This window comes from Chelonoidis abingdonii, chromosome 7 (assembly GCF_003597395.2).
Source record: "Chelonoidis abingdonii isolate Lonesome George chromosome 7, CheloAbing_2.0, whole genome shotgun sequence".
Classification (NCBI taxonomy): domain Eukaryota; kingdom Metazoa; phylum Chordata; order Testudines; family Testudinidae; genus Chelonoidis; species Chelonoidis abingdonii.
Genome location: NC_133775.1, coordinates 61,989,750 through 62,002,540, shown reverse-complemented (window position 1 = coordinate 62,002,540; position 12,791 = coordinate 61,989,750). Strand labels below are relative to the sequence as shown.

General features: G+C 39.9%; 1 protein-coding gene and 1 long non-coding RNA gene across 8 annotated transcripts in view; both read right to left on the bottom strand.

The window, feature by feature from the left end:
* Nucleotides 1-12,791, bottom strand: part of LOC116839862 (uncharacterized) — a 374,064-nt gene that overhangs the window by 100,282 nt on the left and 260,991 nt on the right. The window lies entirely within an intron of this gene.
* RC3H1 (ring finger and CCCH-type domains 1) overlaps nt 1-12,791 on the bottom strand; it is a 97,631-nt gene that overhangs the window by 22,586 nt on the left and 62,254 nt on the right. For 6 of the 7 annotated variants that reach the window (XM_032806082.2, XM_075067920.1, XM_032806080.2 and 3 more), the window contains exons 3-8: nt 10,427-10,547; nt 8,959-9,198; nt 6,786-6,961; nt 4,534-4,734; nt 3,755-3,887; nt 380-498 (exon numbers count right to left, since the gene is read on the bottom strand). In XM_032806082.2, the coding sequence (XP_032661973.1) occupies nt 380-498; nt 3,755-3,887; nt 4,534-4,734; nt 6,786-6,961; nt 8,959-9,198; nt 10,427-10,547 (990 nt within the window). The remainder of the gene's footprint in view (nt 1-379; nt 499-3,754; nt 3,888-4,533; nt 4,735-6,785; nt 6,962-8,958; nt 9,199-10,426; nt 10,548-12,791) is intronic. The other variant, XM_075067919.1, reaches the window with a different exon arrangement.

Here is a 12,791-nt window from a genome sequence, read left to right as displayed (position 1 = left end):
GGCTCCTTAAAATCGATTTCGGAAACTCTTCCCAAACGAGAGGAGTAGCGCTAAATTCGATAGTTTGATAACTCGGATTAGGGTTCATTGAGACGGAAATCACGTTATTGGCCTCCGGGCGCCTTCCCAGAGTGCTAGCACTGACCGCTTAACTCGATATTAATGACGACGTCGTGTGAACGGATACAGCGTTAAATCGGTATATCGGCCATTAAACCGATTTAAAGTCGCAGTGTAGACCTGGCCTCCCAAACTAGTTTTATTGAAGTATATTTGAAGCCAGGTCACAGAAGTGACATACAAATAAATCCATGCCACTTGCTCCAAACAAAGTTTAGAGGCTAATAGTTTCCCAGATTCCTAATGCTCCAGTCTTTACCTGCTGCTGATCTGTTCCTTTCTTGCTGTGATTCTGGATATAATCAACTAGTCCATGTACCACTGTCCTCACAGCAACTAATCCATTTTCTAGTTGTTCCCATGTTGGGGGTGGGGCATCTGCAGTATTCACAAGAAACAGAAAATTTCTTACAATTAAAATTAAGGTGTTTCTGGCTATCAATAATATTTCAATGTTAAAAAACCCTAAATACACAAAAATCTAAGTAGCAAGCCTCAAGGAGTGTCTTACCAGGAATCAACCAAAAAAAAACCCCTCACAGTCTCAGTATTGATCATTTAAAGAACAAAATTTACAACATCAGAGAATTGAGCTGCACAAGAAGCTACATAAATCTGCAAGCCAGTATCTGGCATGTTTGAAAAAAAAAATTCAGGAAACACTGGTGTCTTAGTTCCTCCTTCTCAGCTTTGAGAGACTGACAAGCAAAATCACTGCACATATTTTGATTCTGACATTATAGAAACTTGACAAGAGCACAAGTCTTTTATGACTTGTTATCAAGTTATGAACAGAAAACACTGTCAAATTCTTTGTTTCCACACCACGCTTTTGTACAATGCTGCACCAAAAACATATTGGTTTATCTAAGTATGACAGAACAGCTCTGATGTACATTAGAGTTTTGTGGATTGTTTTTGGAAGCAAGGTCTTTTCTGCAGGACAGGCCCTGTCCTCCAGCTGCAACATACGTCTGCAAGGCCCTATATCACACAGACATTGTTTTAGGCAATATTCTCTACAAAGGCCATCAACATTACCCTAGATCAGAGGTTCCCAAACTTTTCTTATAGAGTACACCCTTCTAGATCCACCAGCTGCCCACATACTCCTACCCTTCTCATCATGGATATTTTGTATTCTTAACACTACTGCTCTTTAGCCATTTGTCCATATTTCACTGTTACATAAAAGTATAGTTATAGTGCAATGTATACAACCAGAAAAAACACCAAAACACAACACCTTGATTTAAGTTCTGATTTCAGTTAGACTGGACAGTTGCTGGGCAACTGAACCCGCGCTGTAGGGTGAATGGAGGAGAGGGCTCTATACATCAACATCTGTGTATCAGTGTCCTCATTGGTATATCTTGAAGTAAATTAACTACAGCAGAACCTCAGAGTTATGAACACCAGAATTATGAACTGATCAATCAACACACCTCATTTGGAATTGAAAGTATGCAATCAGGCAGAAGCAGAGACGGGGGAAAAAAAAAAGCAGCAAATGCAGTACAGCACTGTGGTTAAACGTAAACTACTAAAAAAATAAAGGGAAAGTTAAAAAAGATTTGACAAGGTAAGGAAACTCTGTGCTTGTGTCACTTAAATTAAGATGGTTAAAAGCAGCATTTTTCTTCCACATAGTAAAGTTTCAAAGCTGTATTAAGTCAATGTTCTGTTGTAAACTTTTGAAAGAATAACTTTTCTATCAGAGTTATGAACATTTCAGATACGAACAAACTACATTTCTAGTGTTCATAACTGAGGTTCTATTATATTGTATTTTATATAAAATTCCCACAATTTTATAGCTTCGTCTGAGAAGCCTATTAGGAAAATGCAATAAGTTAATAAATTAAAAAATCCACCATTACATGGTTTTTCCCGCATTATTCTCCTTCCCCCACCTCCCGCTCGAGACATCTCACGAACCTCCTGGGATACACATACTGAAGTTTGGGAACCCTGTCCTAGATCATCTAGAGGGGCACTCATTGTAAAACACAAGTTACTCTCCCGCCTCCCTTCCCCAGGATGTGAAACAATACAACTCCACAAATCAACCCCTATTTAATACATGACAGAATCAGCAATTATAGGGCTATCAGCCAGAATAGAAATTTATTCTTTTATCTGGTTGATTTCTCTTCCAGTTATTAAACCTAATCCAACAGAAGATAATACCACCGGGCGTGCATGCACACATATACACACCACCACCACCCACCTTGAATCAGTGGATTTCAAAATGCTCTACATACACTGAGTCTCAAAATCTTGTAACACAGTTAAACGTCATTACACCCATTAAATCTTTAATTTAATCAGACACCTTTTAGCTAGTATATTTATGAAAAATTTAAGTTGGGTACAGGCACATCATCAAGATGAAAAGTCCAGATCTACTGAAGACTCATCTGCTGGGGAAAGGGAGGGGCACAGATGACTCCATCTTCTATAATCAGTCTCTGTCTAGCAGGTATCTGATATATTTGAAGTTCTGCCCTCCTGTAATTCCAGAAAGTGAAAAAGATTTCTTCCTTTCTCCTGGCCCCAGTGTAGGAAATAGGCAGGGAAAGATCTGATATTCTCCCTCCCACTCCACCTGGGTGCTTTAAAGGGGAGGATTTCCATGACCAATACTCCTGCAGTCACCTTGTGTTATTTTGTTATTCTCTCCTCAGTTCTCTTCTGTGTCTTAGTTTTCTCAAGCAGCAGCAACTGCCGCTGCCCAGAACACTGCCATGGTACTTGATAGTTCCAGCATTGCCAGGATTGAATAGCAGCAGTGCTGTCAAATTCACTCTACTCTTCTTTCCCACAGGCATAAACAGCAGTAGCAGAGCTCTTTGGCAGGTTCAGAAAGAAAGCACTGCATTTTTGGTTGCAAAGCACTGATTGGTCCATATTTGGAAAGTTCGTTTTGCAACCGTGAGAGTCAACTTTACAAACTACCAAAAACCCTTATCACTTCCTACAGTAATAGATAGCTTAGACCTTCCCACTCACCAAAGAAAGCTCCCCACTCACCACTGGTGAGTAGATTTAAGGCTATACATTTTATTTTACAGGTGAGTAAAGAGCAGTCTTCAGCCTTATGAACTTAGGTTCCCCCTCAGGTACCCATTTACTGTTTACCATATATTTTCTCCTCTCCAATACATACTCCCCCCCGCCACCTTCCCCTCAAGCTCCCTCTTCTTCTTCCTTTCTCACAACTTGGATTCCCCTTCCCAGTCCCTACTTTCTTCCTCCCTACTTCCTTCCCCCTGCATGGTTCCTCTCCCACTCTGTGATCTTGGCGGACTTCAACAGTCATTCAAAATTTCTGAGTAGCCAGCAAAATTGCATGACACTTCCCACAATAAACAAACTGCTTGTCTATCTAGCCTGACCTTTTCCTACTCTATGTAGTTCCAGAGTATCAGGATTAAGATTCCTCAGTAATTCTTTCATGGAAAATGCTTTCTGATTAAAAAAGACAAGAAATGTGAAGTCCAAAATTCTGAGAACCTACCACTGTAGAGAATATTCAAGACACACAGTTTTTGATTAAACAGCTAATACAGTAAGGCCATTCTGTTAAAGCAGACACTACTATGACCTTACAGGATGCTCACAGATTTACCTGGACTAGGGTCAATATTTGCCAAGAGCTCTAGGTGAGGTCGAAGCCGGTTCAGGTTGGCTGGGTCTCCAGTCCTCTGGAGAGCAATGGTTAGTTCTTGAACACTCTGTGCAAATGAGGCTGGGGTCTGCAACTTAAAAAATTGTAACAATTAACTTTCTACAGGCAAGGCAACCATCACTGCTCCTGCAGGCTGCTCCAGTAGGTCAGAGTTATCTTTCCAATTGTTTCAGTTCATTTTTGCCCAAAATGATTTCTTCACCAAGTGTTCACTTTTTCTCAGTTCCAAAAGGGAACTTCCCTTTCCTCCATATGTAAGACTACACCTCAAGCAAAAATACACCAGAGCTGTGGGTTTTCCCTGGATGTTCTAAGTCTTTTATATTCCGCTAGTATCCAGTGATACCAACAAGAATTGGAGCTCCATTGTGCTAGACCTCTACTAAAGGCACAAAGCTCTCTTTGGCCTCTGGACCAAGAAGTTTTCAACTTAATTTAACACAAGTGTAATAAGAAAAAGAAAGGAAGGTGGGGGGTGGACGACAAGGTAACAGTAATAAGAATTCTTCCTAGCTACCCGCTCTGTGGGAAGTGGATTAACTATGATGATCGGAGAATGCCTCCCATCACTGAAGTGAGTAGCTACACTGAAGCTCTCCAGCTGCACCACTCTAACATTCCAAATGTAGACTACCCCTTTATTGACTCACGACTAGTATTAGGTTACAAAAGAGCTGGGAAAGAGAACAAACGGTTGGGCTGATTTGAGGTGTCTTTACCTTGTCAATGATGGATTGCATGTGGGATTTGTGGGACTGATCACCATACAGCAGCGAGGACCACTGATCCGGTGCAATGCGTAAACCTGCTTCCATGGCAATCTGCACAATCTGGGAATCATGTTCCCTTCGCAGAGCTTCATAGGTACGGAACTCCTCCTTCAACTGCATCAGGGAGGAGTCCTCATCACGTTTAGTCACCTGATGGGGAGAAAGTTGCCCATCACAATGAGTCAGGGATAAGACAGACGGCAGTGCCAAGCTCGGAGCAAATAAATTCTTAGATTAGTACTAAGTTTCCTCCTCCTCAGACAGTATTAATTACTATCACAATACTACGTAGTAAACACCTACAAATGAGAATGGTTCCTCCTGACTGTAATAAGGGATAAGTGTTCTTATATTAATATATTGTAATGCTATGGAATACATTAACTCAGATGTATAGAACATCATTGACTTGAAGCCTGATTCCAGATGTTAGAGAGAGAAAGCGAGAGAAACGTTGCATTCAAGATTTTTTACACTGGTACCCATCACGATGGTGCTGGGTTCCTTCACTTCATCTTGGGAACCTCACCAGCAGCAACACCACAATATAATTTCACTTTAGTCTCTTTTCACTGTAAATTCATTTTGGTGAATTTTCGTGCAAAGAAGAATGGACATACTATAAAAACATGGAGTCAGCAACTTCCCGGCATGAGGGAAGCATAGGCTTCCCTCATGCAGCCATGCCAATGAATCTCATCCTTGATGTGCAGCACCCCATGCTATTTCAACCTAACCACCATATATATAACTCAGTCAACATATCCTAGGGTATTCTACCAGCAAGTTTCTCTTAAGCAGACAGAAAATAAAGCTAATTTGTTTGGTGGATTTGGTACTGTTCATCCACTGTGACCTACTCTGAGCCCAAACTTGCATTTCACTTGCAACTGCAAACCAAATTACAGCTAAAGTCCTGTTCTGTGAAAAGTCTGAACATTTGGGACTTCACAAATGAGACCCATTCTAAAAATACAAGTGTCTTATATATTTAATTATAGAAGCATAGAACTGAAATAGACCTCAATAGGTCATCTAGTCCAGTCCTCTGCACTCAAGGCAGGACTATGTCATAACTAGATCATTCCTAACAAGATTTTGTCTAACCTCCTGTTCTCAAAAATCTCCTATGAGAAATTCCCTAACTTACCTAGGCAATTTGTTCCCATGATTAACCATCCAGGCAGTTAGGAAGCTTTTCCCTAATGTCCAATCTAAACCGCCCTTGCTGCAATTTAAGCCCACTGCTTCTTGTCTTATCCTCAGAGGTTAAAAGAGAACAATTTTTCACCTCCCTCCTTGTAACAATCTTTTATGTAGTTGAAAACTTAGGTCCCACCTCACTCTTTTCTTCTCCAGGCTAAAAAACAAACTTTTCCCAATCTTCCCTGATAGGCCATGTTTTCTAGATCTCTAATGGGTTATGCTGCTCTTGTCTGGATTTTCTCCAATTTGTCCACATCTTTCCTAAAATGTGGCACCCAGAACTGGACACAATACTCCAACTGAGGCCTTACCAATGCAGAGTAGAATGGAAGAATTACTTCCTGTGTCTTGATTACAACACTCCTGCTAATACATCCCAGAATGATCTTTGCCTTTTTTTTTTGGTATGCGCGCACTCACAATACTGTTGACTCACATTTAGCTTGTTATCCACTATAACCCCTAGATCCCTTTCCACAGTACTCCTTCCCAGGCAGTCGTTTCCCATTTTGTATGTGGGAAATTGATCATTCCTTCCTCAGTGGAGTACTCTGCATTTGTCCTTATTGAATTTCATCCTATTTACTTCAGGCCATTTCTCCAGTTTGTCCAGATCATTTTGAATTTTAATCCAAAGCACTTGCAACCCCCTCCCAGTTTGGTATTGTCAGCACACTATTAGTGTACTCGCTCTGCCATTATCTACATTATTTATGAATATATTGAGCAGAACCGAATCCAGGAATGATCCCTACAGGACCCCACTCAATATGTCCGTCCAGCTTGACTCCACAACTGATAATGAATAACCACTGATAACTAAATGTATAGCATAACTATAAATTCAAAGATGCAAGCAAACAAAAGCCTTCTTTATTTGCACGACAGATTGGTGTGTGGTTCCAAATTTAATGAGGTCTTTCAGCATTTTCTGGGGGTATACCAAGTAAATCTTCCTTGTGTTGTGAAACGTCCAAGCAGGGTTTACTTCATACCTTGAAGCAGGAGGCTCTGTAAAGAAGCTGGACAACATGCCCAATGCTGGTTTTAGAAGCTTGAGGAAATCGTGGCTCCAATCTCTGCACCACAAAGAGAACCAAGACCTTTCGTGACAAAGCAGATCCATCTTCCAGAGCCAGCAGAACCAGCTTCAGTGCTTCCTCTTGCATTGCTGGAAAATACAAGGCAATAAAAGAAAAGAAAATGAAACACATCAAGAATTATCTTGCATTAATAACATGGTTTCCCTACAAATGAGTGCAGTAGGTAACCGAAAGGGGCAGGCAAAGTCACTCCAAAGCTTCCAGAAGGTAGTGGGGCATGTGGAAGACACTTACAAAACACTCTTGCATTAATAATGGAAGGAGAGTGCAGGAATAGGAACCAGCAAACCAGCTGCCTGAGCACCAAACTTCTCAACTACCTCCAATCCTGCTGCAGTCAGTCAGATCCCCCCAGCTTGTTGGTCCCATGTTACGGAGCAGCAGATGGAGTGTGTCCGGCCCTCTTTTTTTATGAGGCTAGGAGGAAAAAGGAGTCCTCCATTTCCAGAGGAGGGCTGAGCTAAGAGGAGAATTCATATCTACTCATCTCTAATGTTCTCCTCACTAGGGCTATGTTCTTGCAAAACAAGAACAAAGAAAAGGCAAACCAGGGTGGACAAAAATAGATTTTAAACTGCAATTGAATACATTTCCTTTTAAAAAGAAACTTATTTAAAATAAATTTTTAATTACGAGAGCCTATATTAAGGCCTAAACTTATTCTAATCTATTACAATTATTTAAGCTAAATTAGAATAATTCAACCACTACATGCTTGCTGACAAAGTTTTAAAGAATGTCAAATCACTGAACTTGCAGAAGATTCTTGAAGTGCTAGACCAGCTTTCGATAGCAAAAACCTTGTCTGCAGGTACAGAGTATTTTAATTCAGTTTATTTCAGCTAGTTCAGTTCATTGACTAGTTCACCCAAAGTTGAGAAATAAACTGGGAGACGTAAAAGAAGGAAACCTGGTTTTCCTTTTCCAATCTATAAAAAAAAATGAGGTACCAGAGGATGGAAATCTACCAGTCCTAAAATCTTGAAGGATGTTTTGACTAGAAACAATCAGTTCAAGTCACTAGCTACAGATACTTCCTTTGTTTAATAAATCAGTTTTAAATGCACAAAATGTTTTGATAATCCTTTTCTCTGTTCTATACAAACACATTAAGGTAAAAAAATTTTTTTAAAAATTATGCACTTCATTATAATTTCCATCCAAATGCAGGTGTACAAAAATCACAAGTAAAAATTAAATTTAGTACATAAAAAAATGCACCGTTCACCATTCTCTAACACAATAAAAACAAAAATTAAGAATATGTACATTAAGCTACAATTAAGGATAAGGTTATGTCACAGAAGTCATGGATTCCATGACTTCCAGAGACCTTTGATATTTTCCACTTAAGTCCCTGGATGGTGGAGGACCAACAGGAGCAGCAATGTGCTGCCCCTCTCCTCCATCCCAGGCTTCAGTTATCCCGTCAGGCCCCTCACCTGGCCCATTATTTTTTGTAAAAATCAGACAGGTCATGGGCTTCCGTGAATTTAATTTTTTTTTTTTTTTATTGCCCACAGCGTGTCCCTGACTTTTACTAAAAATAACCATGACAAAATCTTAAACTTAGTCATAATTGCTTATATAGCCATGTCTAGGTATTGTGTACTCTCCTGGCTAGCAAAAAGTACCATCAAATTTAGTGTAGAAGCTTTATTTAGTTCCAAATCAGTATGTTTTAATGGTTATCAACCTCTCTTTCCTAAAGTATAAATGCAAATGAATCACTTAAGTGAAGGTTTCCTGCTCACTGATTTAAACCATGGTTAAAGTTAGTGATTTTAAAAATCACTCATTAAAAACCCCTCCACAGTGAGGTAAACAACTAAAGACATCAGATTTTTTGAGCGTTGCAAAAACAAAAGGACAGAATGAGCCCTAAAAATATTTGAAAGGCAATAAAAATCGTTCGAAGTTATCATTAAACAGAAGACCTACTGCAAAATGTCTGAAGAGAAGCCACCGTCCAATAACACTGCCAAGGCAGTTTCCAGCCATCTTTTTTCCCCCCAATCCTGAATCTTGCTACTGCATAAGAACTCGTCATCTCACTGGTACATACCTGGCCCCAGGAACTGGCAGCCCCTGGCCCTCACTGCAGCCCAAAGGTTGGAAGAGAGTTGCTGGGGATTTTGATGTTGAAGAATGAGCTCTGTGACTGTTCTTTCACCCAGTGACCGTGCTGCACGCATGGCCCTGATTCGTCCTTCTTCCTCTACTAGCTGGCAGTGAACTAGAGTTACAAGCTTCCTCTGCATGGGGCGACTTAGCACACTCTGAGTGGTACTGTTCAGACCCACACCTTCAGGGGAAAAAAAGCATACAAAGACAGTGAGCTACATTTCTGCTTCTGCAGGATTATCTAAGTGCACTATAGGTATCACATTCCTCTAGCCAAGCCAACTTTCAAAGTGTTTGGCACTTTAAACACCTTCTAACCAGCTCCAGCTGCACTTCATTTTAGTACATTGAATACTACATCCAAACCTGTCAAAAATGCACTGTGAACTTAGAGAGGTTCACTTCAGGCAGTGCTTGAAGAAAAAACAAACACAAAACAAAAAACCCTACTCACTAAACAGCTTTACTGCTTCAGCTGCTCATAGCTTTGCCAGGAGACTCAGAATGGGGGTGAAGATAAATTTGTCAAAAACCTTTTAATCAGAGGCAGATTTGAAAGATTAAACCCTTGAGCAGGTCTAGAGAAAAGTAGCCTGACAGAAATCTTCAGTAAAAGGCAAAAGATTTATATCTAAAGAAAAACCCAGGTATTACTAGCACCTACTGTACCACAGTCTCTCTCTTATCCTTCACAGCTGTTTCTGGCTAGCAGGTGTCTAACGTATAGACATTTACAATCACCGAAACCAGCATACAGATATTTAAACAACAAAGTTCTACTGTTATTACAATTGTTCAAACAGGATTACTCAGATGGATCCAGTTTCTATATAAGGAGATGTGCAATCAGTGTTGGCTAGCTCCAGCCCTCCAGCCATTAAGAGTCAAGCCACCCTGTTATACTATGACACTGAAGTTGTTCGACTTCCTGTTCCCATCTGCTAGTTGGACAATACAAGTCCAACTTTCCTGGACTGACCCATGGGACATCAAACAAAATTTTACTTTACCTGTTTCAGGCTATATTTTCGCTATCAAATGGAGTTTTTACGGTGAGATAGTTAAGACAAGACACAGGTGACTAACCTCAATGCATCTAGTGGAGGTCAAAAGTATAAAGGATGACCTTGACTCACTACATCAAGGTAAAACCTACCAGAGACTTGTATCATTAAGATTTTACAGCAAGATATCACGCTCTCTCCCTCTCTCTAAAACTTCTACTCTTTTTGTACTGAAGAAATAGCTTTAGTGCTTACAAAACCCATTTCTTTAATAGGACTTGACCTTTTTTCAAGTAGTTTTCACTAGAATTATTTTGATGGTGTAAGGTCTTTTTAAAAGAAGGGATGAACTATTACCTGTTGCCAGTTCTCCCTTCCAAGGAAGTAGGGCAGTGCAAGACTTACCTCTCGCACTGCTGAGTGGTTTGAGGTACAATGCTAGTTCTTCCACACATTTCTTGGCCTCCTCATAATGTTTGGTATCTTCTGCTCCACTGCACAAAGTAATTGGCTGCTGCTCAGGAACCTGAAAACAGATGAAGGTAAACTTACACACTACAGCAGAGGTCCGCAACTTTTCAAAACTGGTGTGCCGAGTCTTCATTTATTCACTGTGATTTAAGGTTTCGCGTGCCAGTAATGCATTTTAATGATTTTAGAAGGTCTCTTTCTATAAGTCTATGATATATAACTAAACTATTGTTGTATGTACAGTAAATAAGGTTTTTAAAATGTTTAAGAAACTTCATTTAAAATTTAATTAGAATGCAGATCCCCCGGACCAGTGGCCAGGACCTGGGCAGCGTGAGTGCCACTGAAAATCAGCTCATGTGCCACCTTCGGCACATGTGTCATAGGTGGCCTACCCCTGCACTACAGTATGCACAGACACACAAAGACACCATACCAAGCTCTTCAGTGTCAAATATTCTCACACCCACCTACCCAACCTTTCCACAACATTAATGCGAGAACGTGCTCCAGTTTTAGAACCCTTGACATTTCACTTCATCCATGGTATTCTTAACACTTGAAAAGCTTTTTCAGCCTGAAGTTTTAAAAATTGTTTGATATTAAATAGACTTTTTAGCATCATCACACAATACAACAAGTTTCTCTTTACACAGTTAGTTGTATTATATGACAGCACAGGGGCACTTCAGTGAGCTTGGGGCACAAATCAATGTATGCCTTAGAACGAAGTTTAAAAGAAATGCCGAAGCTTGCAATGATTTCAACTTTACTTGGAATGTGTGGCAACACAACCATTTTGATTTAATGGTTGAAATGATAAAAGCAGAAGACTTATAATCTACTGGAACATCATCTAGTATATCAGATATTAAAGCAACACATCAGTAGTTTCATGATCAGTCTTTGATGATAAAGCAAGATACACCTCTACCCTGACATAACGTGACCCAATATAACATGAATTTGGATATAACACGGTAAAGCAGCACTCCAGGGGGGCGGGGCGGCGCACTCTGGTGAATCAAAGCAAGTTCGATATAACGCAGTTTCACCTATAACGTGATAAGATTATTGGTTCCTGAGGACAGCGTTATATCGGGGTAGAGGTGTATTTAGAAAGGGAAACTCAAAGCTAGCAGGCCTAAAATTAGACCTACCAGTTGGTTTGGTTTGCAGGTATGTGTAGATCCACATTGAGGACTTGGCTGCTCTAAAATTTTCTATACAAAGTCAAATGGTCAAACTGCTGCACCGCACATTAGACTTGTGCCTAAGATGAAACACACAAACTAATCCATGTAATTGCTTTATTTCCTCCCCTAACTTGGATCACTTAAGGCAGGGGGCTCTCAATCTTTCCAAACTATTGTATCCCTTACAGGAATCTGATTTCTCTTACGTACCTCAAGTTTCACCTCACTTAAAAACTACTTGCTTACAAAATCAGATATAAAAATACAAGTGTAACAGCACATTTGCTGAAAAATTGCTTACTTTCTCATTTTACCATACAATTATAAAATACATCAATTGGAATATAAATATTGTACTCACATTTCAGTGTATAGTATAGATCATAGAATACCAGGGTTAGAAGGGACCTCAGGAGGTCATCTAGTCCAATCCCCTGCTCAAAGCAGGACCAATCCCCAACAAACAGATTTTTGCCCAAGATCCCTAAACGGCCCCCTTAAGGACTAAACTCACAATCCTGGGTTTAGCAGGTCAGTGCTCAAACCACTGAGCTATCCCTCCCCCCTCACATAGAGCAGTATAAAGTCATTACCTGTATGAAATTTTAGTTTGTACCGACTTCTCTATTGCTTTTTATGTATCCTTTTGTAAAACTAGGCAAATATCTAGATGAGTTGATGTAGTCCCTGAAAGAACTCTGTGTACCCCTGGCTGAGAACCACTGACTTAGGGCTACTGTCATTTTTAGTTTAGGGAAATAATGGTAACTGCACATGTATCAGGCCACACTTGGAAAAAGGGCCAGACTATAAACCCAGTAAACAACTAGTGACTTTGTGCTAGGTGTACATACGTACGGACGCACACTATCAGCATAAATTATCAGTCGAATACCACAATACGTTAGCTGTTGTGTTTCGTTTTTTTAAAAGCGTTAGGAGGTGGCATTCATTTATTTTTTCATCTAATACATCAGACATCAAAACCACCCAAGGGATACTGCAATTTTTTCTGGCTTTGATACGGTTTCTTTATTGGAGAGGATCTTTAAACTTGAATGAGATTTTAGTGTAATCATACTGATGTCCAAATATTTTTGATA